The sequence below is a fragment of the Oncorhynchus masou genome, chromosome 16, assembly GCF_036934945.1.
Source record: "Oncorhynchus masou masou isolate Uvic2021 chromosome 16, UVic_Omas_1.1, whole genome shotgun sequence".
Taxonomy (NCBI): domain Eukaryota; kingdom Metazoa; phylum Chordata; class Actinopteri; order Salmoniformes; family Salmonidae; genus Oncorhynchus; species Oncorhynchus masou.
The window spans coordinates 45,932,352-45,944,510 of record NC_088227.1 but is presented as its reverse complement, the minus strand read 5'-3'; the positions used below and the strand labels follow the sequence as shown (position 1 = coordinate 45,944,510).

General features: G+C 43.7%; 1 protein-coding gene and 1 long non-coding RNA gene across 2 annotated transcripts in view; one reads left to right on the top strand and one right to left on the bottom strand.

The window, feature by feature from the left end:
- Nucleotides 1-1,044: 1,044 nt before the first annotated feature.
- LOC135558012 (uncharacterized) lies at nt 1,045-5,057 on the bottom strand. The gene is made up of 3 exons (XR_010458292.1): nt 4,801-5,057; nt 3,427-3,604; nt 1,045-3,097 (listed from the first exon to the last, which is right to left on the bottom strand). It is a non-coding gene; the product is annotated as an uncharacterized LOC135558012 (long non-coding RNA).
- A 1,438-nt stretch (nt 5,058-6,495) lies between these two features.
- mtfr2 (mitochondrial fission regulator 2) overlaps nt 6,496-12,159 on the top strand; it is a 28,588-nt gene continuing 22,924 nt past the window's right edge. Inside the window, exons 1-4 of the mRNA XM_064991778.1 lie at nt 6,496-6,581; nt 6,828-7,033; nt 7,196-7,300; nt 7,860-7,987. Coding sequence (XP_064847850.1) covers nt 6,962-7,033; nt 7,196-7,300; nt 7,860-7,987 — 305 coding nt within the window. The 5' untranslated portion in view covers nt 6,496-6,581; nt 6,828-6,961. The remainder of the gene's footprint in view (nt 6,582-6,827; nt 7,034-7,195; nt 7,301-7,859; nt 7,988-12,159) is intronic.

Below are 12,159 nucleotides of genomic sequence, written 5' to 3'. Positions count from 1 at the left end.
GTGGAACGCTTTAGATACCTTGTAGAGTCCATGACCCTGACAGATTGAGGCTGTTCTGAGGAAAAAGGGGTTCATAATGTTTGGTTTTTATGTACACTGAGTATTCATAATCTAACCAAACATGTACCTGTCAAGTGCCTGGCTTCCGCCGAGCCTCGGGCTGTTCGTCCAGGCTCCACCTGTCACGTCACCTCGGAGAGATACTGGGAATTATACCGCAACAAACTGCATGCAATTTCGCCAAACATCCCAACAAGTGTATCTAGCCTAGCGGCTGAATTAGTCTGGGAAATGTATTTAAGTCGTTTCCGTAACAAACACGGTTAGTTTGATAATAACCGGTGGGTTCAGTGTTCTATGGAAGGTTGATAGTTAATCCGGTCCTCGTGACCCGGCGCCTCGCACTCCGCTACTTCAGATCACTTCTCTTCGACAAGCGGAGAAGAGGGCTGAAACAACAACCCTCCGGTCCGTGGATACCTCCTAGTTAAGTCACACATGAAACTTCGAGAGAAGTTGTTGAGTAAAGATTCCCGTTGATGGGAGCTCACCTTGTGGTACTGTCGGAGATGTTTCGCTGCCATCCTGGTCCGCCATTTGTCCTGATGTCAGATGATCGGGATAAACTGCGCGACCGAGCGGAAGTAAGAGGACAGTGGTCGGTGTGGAAAGGTCCCGCTCGCAGACAGGTGAGGGACAACATACACACCTGCTTCTGTTTGATGGCCTTTCAATGCAAAAACACTTAGACCCATCTAAGTGCTATACCACTAAGCCAAACTCACTATGAATAGAAGTTACACTCAGGAAATTGTGTGGATACAGGGTGACGTTTCCTCTAGGGACAGATCTAGGATCAGATACCGCTCCTCTTCCTCCTAATAACCATTTGTGGGGAAAAGGTAAAAACTGACCCTAGACGGGGGGGAGGCAACTTCACCTTGTTGAATACATAGACCAATATGTAATATTGTGACAACTACTGGTGAGGTCTGGATAATGATCGTGTTGGAAAACAAAACAAAAAAACACGAGTGCAATGACTGATGCAATCAATTTATTCAACCAATGTTTTGACAGCTATGTCTTCTGCGGGGTTTTTCATAGAAGTCTGGCAATAATGATAATGTTGACTGCCTGGTATAGTAAAGGACTTCATTATACTAAGCATATTTATTGTACTGTGGACACCAGGGATGTCAAACTCATGTTTATCCCGGAGACCATTCAGTCTTCGAGGTGTTATATTGCCTCACCTTGTTTTAGGACTTTTTGACGATCCCCGACTGTCTAGTTTTCATTTTGGTGATTATTAGCCAGCTGGACCGACAAGAAACTATATGAATGAAGGTAAATGTTTATTTCACAGTTATTTTCTAGTATATTGAGTTGATCTCCCCAACTCAAAACGAGCTGCAGGTCTCATCCCTGTATGTTTTTGGTTGTTTTATAGTATATTGAGTTGTCCAAATAAATCCTAATATATTAATACTTACTAATTCTACTATACTCCCAGGAAAATGAGTTTGAGTATTTTAATTAAAACTGTTTTGTGATTTGTCCCGTCTATTCACGTGAGTTTTAATTTAACGGTTGTGGTTTGTTTACATTGAATTGATTTGGATGAATAAAGATAGTGGGAATACTTTATTGATTTATTTCAGGAAACAGACTAGAATTAGGAACATATTGAAGGCAGTTTTACAACCATAGTTTCAACTGTCGGAGATTAAAAGGTCAAGCAGTTTTCAGCTCAATATCAAATCATTTCTGGAAAACATTTACGTACCTTATGGTGATTGGGTTGAATTAAAATTATTTAAAAAAAATAGCTTCTTAGTAGCAAAGAGCAAGAATTTTACTAGGACTGTCTGGGAGTGGTCTGAGTGGAGAGGGGAGAACTGAAGACTCGCTGTTATTGGAAGAGAAGTTTGGAACTTTCTTATTGGTCTATTAACTAATTTACCGCTTGGTGATGTCACCGTCCTACCAAAATAGGCAGACATTTCAGGTGGTCTTTGCAAACAGCTCTCACTCTAAAGACGTTATAATTTTCACACTAAAGACATTATAATTCTCACACTAAAGACATTATAATTCTCACTCTAAAGACATTATAATTCTCACTCTAAAGACGTTATAATTCTCACTCTAAAGACGTTATAATTCTCACTCTAAAGACGTTATAATTTTCACTCTAAAGACGTTATAATTTTCACACTAAAGACGTTATAATTTTCACACTAAAGACATTATAATTCTCACACTAAAGACGTTATAATTCTCACACTAAAGACATTATAATTCTCACACTAAAGACGTTATAATTCTCACACTAAAGACGTTATAATTCTCACACTAAAGACATTATAATTGTCAGGAAACTGCACTGGACATTAAAGGTCCCCAAAACACAAACATCCCTGGATCTCTCCTCTTTTCAGTTCGCAGCCCTTTGTACTGTTGTCTGTGCCCAATGTTTGTACCATGTTATGTGCTGCTGCCATGTTGTGTTGCTACCAAGTTGCTGTTGTGTTGCTGCCATGTTGTGTTGCTACCAAGTTGCTGTTGTGTTGCTGGCATGTTGTGTTATGCGTTTCTGCCTTGCTATGTTGTTGTCCTGTTGCTGCCATGTTGTGTTGTCATGTGTTTCTGCCTTGCTATGTTGTTAGGTCTCCCTGTATGTAGTGGTGTGGTGTCTCTTGTCGTGATGTCTTGTCCCCGTAGGAGGCCTTTCGGTAGGCCGTCATTGTAAATAAGAATTTGTTCTTAACTGACTTGTCTAGTTAAATGAAGGTTGAAGTATAAAACAATTTAAAAAAGGTGTTGATTCGGGATTGGGCTTTCTGATGCAGTTCTGCTGTGTTCAGATCTGGGTTCAAAAGCCCCTGTGAGCAGCCATACCGGCTCCGAAGGCCACCAGTTTCCCCAGTAGAAAGATCTGGTGAGGAAACTGCCTGCACAGCTCAGCCAGCTGCGTCATTCTTGGCTGCGGTGCGGGACACAGCCTTGTCTGTCACCGGGACTCCCGTCTTCTGAGAGTTCATCTGGTATCGCCACATTCTCCTCCCTCACCACCACAAACACTGAGGAGGACCTGGGGGAGGAAGAGAGAGAGGGAGGGAGGTATAACTTAAGGTAACGTGTAAACATGGAAGCTTAGTTCATTTTTATCCTTTCATTAATCTATTTTTTTTTACCAATACAGTACCAGTCAAAAGTTTGGACACATCTACTCATTCAAGGGTTTTTCTTTATTTTTACTATTTTCTACATTGTAGAATAATAGTGAAGACATCAACACTATGAAATAACATATGGAATCATGTAGTAACCAAAATATACAAAAAAATATGTATATATTTAATACTTGAGGGTAGCCACCCTTTGATTTTGACAGCTTTGTATTCTCTCAACCAGCTTCACCTGGAATGCTGTTCCGACAGTCTTTTCCTTCACTCTGTGGTCCATCTCATTCCAAACCATCTCAATTGGGTTGAGGTCAGGTGATTGTGGAGGCCAGGTCATCTGATGCAGCACTCCATCACTCTCCTTCTTGGTCAAATAGCCCTTACACAGCCTAGAGGTGTGTTGGGTCATTGTCCTGTTGAAAAACAAATGATAGTAAAAATAAAACCCTGGAATGAGTAGGTGTGTCCAAACCTTTGACTGGTACTCTGTGTGTGTGTGTGTGTGTATATATATTCGCATTCGTGTGAGTAGAATGATTAGGGGCACAGAAGTCACTGGAATTGTGTAATCCAACCAAATTCAAAGTTCAGGCATAGAAGTAATAGATTGGCTTTGTCCACTATAATCCAAAGCAATATATCTATATCCCAAGTCATGCTGATAATGTAACCAATAAGTCAACTTTACTCGTGATCAAATAAGTGTCCTTTGCCACCGCACATTCATGAGCGCCAAGATTTCTGACCCGGCCTCCAAACCAGGACCAGCAGAAACACCAACCCCGACATCAGGTCCACTTCGTCCAGGAGCAGCCATGGAAACTCCTTCTGTCCTCACTGTAGTTCCACCAGTCTGTTTTACAGCCTCTGCATACGATACATCATGACTGATTCTATATCTCTGAGCCTCTCTATGCACCTCTATGGTAATACCAACCCCCCACCACACACACACACACACACACACACACACACAACCTTCACATTGCTCCCACAATCACCATCCCTCCACAAATATGTTAATTCTTTAAAAATTGAACATCTACATGTCCCATTCTAAAGATCAGTATGGATGGGACAAATTTGATATTAAAAACTAAGAAATCCTATCTGTACTTTCCCAGGCATAATGTTCTCAAACCTCCAGCAGCACTGATAGGCTCCCTTCTTTTCCCACTGATCAACCTTCTGGCCTCCCGTCACATTTTCTTCACTATCATCCCAGTGATGACTCCCCTCCACCTGGCATAAGCACCACAGGGACGTGGCTTTTAATCTTCTCCCCATTAAGCTTTTCCATTGTCAGAATCTTCTCTCGCTGAGCCTGGCTGCAACAAAATAGTAACAATCTACCATTTCCAAATGAACTGAACTAAATGTCACTTCACCTACCACTTGCTCTATGGCAGGTGCTTCTACACCTGCATTACTTGCTGTTTTTCGGTTTTAGGCAGGGTTTCTGTACAGCTCTTTGTGGCATCAGGTGATGTAAGAAGGGCTTTATAAATACATTTGAGTTCGTCAGATAGGGTGTAAGACAGGCCCTGTGGTCTCATCAAAACACTTCCGCCACTTTCCACTCAATCACATCATTACTCTTGCTTCCTACCGTAGCCCTCTTCATGTTTTCGGTATCATAATCTCTTCTTCTTCCTCCGTCTTTCCACTACCGACCATTCTCGGTCCTTGACCCTCATCCTCCCGCTCCATACAATCAGAACTGACACCGCGATTGTTCTCATTCCAGCACAGCTGTTGCTTCATCCACTGTTTTCCTTAATTTCCTCCATTTCGTCCGCACTACTCAACGCCATGTCCGACCCTACCCGGCATGCAGCATGTCGTTTTAAACCTGCTACCAGGAAGACGGAGGAAACCAGGAACTAGAGATCGTTGCAGCACTAGTTTTCTGCCAGCAGCACAAACCTTGACGTTTGGTATGTTACTGAGGAAACCTTCAAAATAAAAGCCCGCATTTCAAAACATTGCAATGTGGATGATCCACTCAAATTATATTTTATTTTAATCAATGGCCGTTGTTGTGTGCCAACAAGAACATGCAATAAAATAAAATATGGTTTTAAAAATGTTTTTTTTAAGACCAATAATAAAAAAATACAATGTTGACACTGGTATGTCCTTAATTAACTACCTTATCTTACCTCATTGGCACTCACTGTATATAGATGTTTTGTTTTCTTTTATTCTACTGTAATATTGACTGTATGATTTGTTTACTCCATGTGTAACTCTGTGTTGTTGTATGTTTCGAACTGCTTTGCTATATCTTGGCCAGGTCCAGTTATAAATGAGAACTTGTTCTCAACTTGCCTACCTGGTTAAATAAAGGTGTTCTCAACTAGCCTACCTGGTTAAATAAAGGTGAAATGAAAAATACATTTTAAAAAAATGTTGAGAATACTGGCTTGTAGAGAGAACTGTTTTCCTGTCTATGCTAAAGTGGGAAATACTGAGTAGGTTCTCTACTATCCAAATATGTGTAGATTTGGAGGGGGGGGGGCTGTGTCTCATCGGCCTTCTGCTGGCTTTTCACTCCACACCCTCTTATAGCACCCAATGCAATACACCGTGGATTGTACCAGGTCATTTAAAGCTATGTTGCTGGATGTGTACGACAACGTCAACCTCTGAAAACGACACCTATTTGGTTAGTAGAGACGCTACTGATTATTTCCCACCCTCACTTTAACTGAGGCAGGTAGAAATGTTTTCTCTTTACAAGCCAATAAGTCTCCCATACACTGTGTGTTGCATTGCAGTGAATTGAATGGATGGAGTAAGGACCCCCCAGTACTCTGTATTAAACCCGTTGCCCGGCACAAGAGACGCATTGAAGTTTTACATACTCTATTGAGTAATTCCAATAGCATATATATTAGTATTTTATTAAAAAGTGTATTTGTTTAAACATAGCCTCCACAATAGCTTTCAATGTACCAGAATTTGTGTAAAATACGTCTCTTTTTTTAAATCCTGTGAACTGCACCGGAGTGCAAAAACAAAACGAAAAACGAGTTTAGCATGTCTTTGTAGGGGGACTCTTATCTTGAAGGAAAAATCTTTGATTCTGCGGCAAGCCTTTTATTCTGACTGCTAGGAGAACGGTCAACTCGTACACACACAACAACAAAAAATACGAATTTGGTGTGAATATTATTGAAAGCCCCATTGGTTCGAACAGCTGTGGTCACGTTGCATGATTCCGCTATTCTGATTGGCGTAGGATTTTCTTCCAATTGAAGTGTCCAATCACGGCACGGCTTGTGAGAGTGGCTTTATTTGACTTCACCTTCTCACTTGTCCGGACACGTGATCATCCTAGGAGAAGGTTATTTTGTCGCCAAGTATAATTTCTAAATGATCCATGGGGTAAGAGAAGATTAACTTTATACCGTTTACACACATAATACAATATTTATTGCTCGCTTGTTTATCATGTTACCGCTTGATGTGTTTTGATGAGGGGTTTTCGGGAATATTCTACTGTATACTGTACTGATAGCTAGGTAACTCTACCAAACGTGCAATGAAATTATTACATTATAAGGGATGTGGGTGACCCCCCCCCCCCCCAGGTTTGAATGAGGATGTTTCTGCTTCTTTGACTTTGGTCAGGACTCGCATCCCATGGTGCAACGTGAAACGGGAGTCCTAGCCTGCCGACCGGAGCTGTCAACAGAAAGCCTACACCACCACCACCAGTTTTTGCATCCATCATTAGCCAAAACATTCAGAAGGGCTGCTTCCAGATGTCTCTGCTAGAAGATATATTTTATCTGTTGCAAAATGTCCTTGAGTATTTCGGGGTCTCTCCTGACATGGTAAAATAAATGAGTTAAATATCACAAATGCAGTGGCTCAATTTATAGGATGCTTGTTTTGAGATTGTACCAAAAGATTGAAGATTTGAAGAGTGCTTCGTGTGTGTGTGTGTGTGTGTGTGTGTGTGTGTGTGTGTGTGTGTGTGTGTGTGTGTGTTTCAGCTAATTCCAGTGTGGGAGAGCCAGTTGTGCGGTCAGTACCGGAGCCTGGTGCGGATGATCGGGACCAACCTCCCATTGACCCCGTCTCCACGTATCCACTTCCAGGTCAATATGAATATAAACTTGTTAATACAGGTCTAGGATCATCTGAAGTAACACATCAGTCTACTCCGTAACCCATGACTCCGTAACCCATGACTCCGTAACCGTTGACTCCGTAACCCACGACTCTGTAACCGTAGACTCCGTAACCCACGACTCCGTAACCACTGACTCCGTAACCACTGACTCCGTAACCACTGACTCCGTAACCGTAGACTCCGTAACCCACGACCCCGTAACCCACGACTCCGTAACCGTAGACTCCGTAACCGTAGACTCCGTAACCCATGACTCCGTAACCCATGACTCCGTAACCCACGACTCCGTAACCCACGACTCCGTAACCGTAGACTCCATAACCCACTGACTCCGTAACCCACGACTCCGTAACCGTAGACTCCATAACCCACTGACTCCGTAACCCACTACTCCGTAACCGACTATGGAGCATCACAACTTCATCTGCTACACATTGAGGTGTATCGTTGTTATGGAGATGGGACCAGAAGACTTCTGGCTCTGTGGTTTGGTCTCACACTCAGCTGGCTCATACTGTCCACAGATTCCTCTACACACCTCCCGACAGCACAGATACCTGGACGTCACCATGGATACCCTCCCCGCTATCCCCTCCTTGGCTGACGTGCTCTGGGTGGCGGAGGATGAGGGAGACAGCTTCACCAAGATCAGGTAGATGGAACCCAGTAGATATACACAGAGACTCAGACTGGTAGAACCCAGTAGATATACACAGAGACTCAGACTGGTAGAACCCAGTAGATATACACAGAGACTCCTCAGACTGGTAGAACCCAGTAGATATACACAGAGACTCCTCAGACTGGTAGAACCCAGTAGATATACACAGAGACTCCTCAGACTGGTAGAACCCAGTAGATGTACACAGAGACTCCTCAGACTGGTAGAACCCAGTAGATATACACAGAGACTCAGACTGGTAGAACCCAGTAGATATACACAGAGACTCCTCAGACTGGTAGAACCCAGTAGATATACACAGAGACTCAGACTGGTAGAACCCAGTAGATATACACAGAGACTCCTCAGACTGGTAGAACCCAGTAGATATACACAGAGACTCCTCAGACTGGTAGAACCCAGTAGATATACACAGAGACTCCTCAGACTGGTAGAACCCAGTAGATATACACAGAGACTCCTCAGACTGGTAGAACCCAGTAGATATACACAGAGACTCAGACTGGTAGAACCCAGTAGATATACACAGAGACTCCTCAGACTGGTAGAACCCAGTAGATATACACAGAGACTCCTCAGACTGGTAGAACCCAGTAGATATACACAGAGACTCCTCAGACTGGTAGAACCCAGTAGATATACACAGAGACTCAGACTGGTAGAACCCAGTAGATATACACAGAGACTCAGACTGGTAGAACCCAGTAGATATACACAGAGACTCCTCAGACTGGTAGAACCCAGTAGATATACACAGAGACTCAGACTGGTAGAACCCAGTAGATATACACAGAGACTCAGACTGGTAGAACCCAGTAGATATACACAGAGACTCCTCAGACTGGTAGAACCCAGTAGATATACACAGAGACTCCTCAGACTGGTAGAACCCAGTAGATATACACAGAGACTCCTCAGACTGGTAGAACCCAGTAGATGTACACAGAGACTCCTCAGACTGGTAGAACCCAGTAGATATACACAGAGACTCAGACTGGTAGAACCCAGTAGATATACACAGAGACTCCTCAGACTGGTAGAACCCAGTAGATATACACAGAGACTCCTCAGACTGGTAGAACCCAGTAGATATACACAGAGACTCCTCAGACTGGTAGAACCCAGTAGATATACACAGAGACTCCTCAGACTGGTAGAACCCAGTAGATATACACAGAGACTCAGACTGGTAGAACCCAGTAGATATACACAGAGACTCCTCAGACTGGTAGAACCCAGTAGATATACACAGAGACTCCTCAGACTGGTAGAACCCAGTAGATATACACAGAGACTCCTCAGACTGGTAGAACCCAGTAGATATACACAGAGACTCAGACTGGTAGAACCCAGTAGATATACACAGAGACTCCTCAGACTGGTAGAACCCAGTAGATATACACAGAGACTCAGACTGGTAGAACCCAGTAGATATACACAGAGACTCAGACTGGTAGAACCCAGTAGATATACACAGAGACTCCTCAGACTGGTAGAACCCAGTAGATATACACAGAGACTCAGACTGGTAGAACCCAGTAGATATACACAGAGACTCCCCAGACTGGTAGATCCCAGTAGATATACACAGAGACTCAGACTGGTAGAACCCAGTAGATATACACAGAGACTCAGACTGGTAGAACCCAGTAGATATACACAGAGACTCCCCAGACTGGTAGATCCCAGTAGATATACACAGAGACTCAGACTGGTAGAACCCAGTAGATATACACAGAGACTCAGACTGGTAGAACCCAGTAGATATACACAGAGACTCCTCAGACTGGTAGAACCCAGTAGATATACACAGAGACTCCTCAGACTGGTAGAACCCAGTAGATATACACAGAGACTCAGACTGGTAGAACCCAGTAGATATACACAGAGACTCCTCAGACTGGTAGAACCCAGTAGATATACACAGAGACTCAAGACTGGTAGAACCCAGTAGATATACACAGAGACTCAGACTGGTAGAACCCAGTAGATATACACAGAGACTCAGACTGGTAGAACCCAGTAGATATACACAGAGACTCCTCAGACTGGTAGAACCCAGTAGATATACACAGAGACTCCTCAGACTGGTAGAACCCAGTAGATATACACAGAGACTCCTCAGACTGGTAGAACCCAGTAGATGTACACAGAGACTCCTCAGACTGGTAGAACCCAGTAGATATACACAGAGACTCCTCAGACTGGTAGAACCCAGTAGATATACACAGAGACTCCTCAGACTGGTAGAACCCAGTAGATATACACAGAGACTCCTCAGACTGGTAGAACCCAGTAGATATACACAGAGACTCCTCAGACTGGTAGAACCCAGTAGATGTACACAGAGACTCCTCAGACTGGTAGAACCCAGTAGATGTACACAGAGACTCCTCAGACTGGTAGAACCCAGTAGATATACACAGAGACTCCTCAGACTGGTAGAACCCAGTAGATATACACAGAGACTCCTCAGACTGGTAGAACCCAGTAGATATACACAGAGACTCCTCAGACTGGTAGAACCCAGTAGATATACACAGAGACTCCTCAGACTGGTAGAACCCAGTAGATATACACAGAGACTCCTCAGACTGGTAGAACCCAGTAGATATACACAGAGACTCCTCAGACTGGTAGAACCCAGTAGATATACACAGAGACTCCTCAGACTGGTAGAACCCAGTAGATGTACACAGAGACTCCTCAGACTGGTAGAACCCAGTAGATGTACACAGAGACTCCTCAGACTGGTAGAACCCAGTAGATATACACAGAGACTCCTCAGACTGGTAGAACCCAGTAGATATACACAGAGACTCAGACTGGTAGAACCCAGTAGATATACACAGAGACTCCTCAGACTGGTAGAACCCAGTAGATATACACAGAGACTCCTCAGACTGGTAGAACCCAGTAGATATACACAGACACTCCTCAGACTGGTAGAACCCAGTAGATGTACACAGAGACTCCTCAGACTGGTAGAACCCAGTAGATATACACAGAGACTCCTCAGACTGGTAGAACCCAGTAGATATACACAGAGACTCCTCAGACTGGTAGAACCCAGTAGATGTACACAGAGACTCCTCAGACTGGTAGAACCCAGTAGATGTACACAGAGACTCAGACTGGTAGAACCCAGTAGATATACACAGAGACTCCTCAGACTGGTAGAACCCAGTAGATATACACAGAGACTCAGACTGGTAGAACCCAGTAGATATACACAGAGACTCCTCAGACTGGTAGAACCCAGTAGATATACACAGAGACTCCTCAGACTGGTAGAACCCAGTAGATGTACACAGACTCCCTAGACTGGTAGAACCCAGTAGATATACACAGAGACTCAGACTGGTAGAACCCAGTAGATATACACAGAGACTCAGACTGGTAGAACCCAGTAGATATACACAGAGACTCCTCAGACTGGTAGAACCCAGTAGATATACACAGAGACTCAGACTGGTAGAACCCAGTAGATATACACAGAGACTCAGACTGGTAGAACCCAGTAGATATACACAGAGACTCCTCAGACTGGTAGAACCCAGTAGATATACAAAGAGACTCCTCAGACTGGTAGAACCCAGTAGATATACACAGAGACTCAGACTGGTAGAACCCAGTAGATATACACAGAGACTCAGACTGGTAGAACCCAGTAGATATACACAGAGACTCCTCAGACTGGTAGAACCCAGTAGATGTACACAGAGACTCCTCAGACTGGTAGAACCCAGTAGATATACACAGAGACTCAGACTGGTAGAACCCAGTAGATATACACAGAGACTCCTCAGACTGGTAGAACCCAGTAGATATACACAGAGACTCAGACTGGTAGAACCCAGTAGATATACACAGAGACTCCTCAGACTGGTAGAACCCAGTAGATATACACAGAGACTCCTCAGACTGGTAGAACCCAGTAGATATACACAGAGACTCCTCAGACTGGTAGAACCCAGTAGATATACACAGAGACTCCTCAGACTGGTAGAACCCAGTAGATATACACAGAGACTCAGACTGGTAGAACCCAGTAGATATACACAGAGACTCCTCAGACTGGTAGAACCCAGTAGATATACACAGAGACTCCTCAGACTGGTAGAACCCAGTAGATATACACA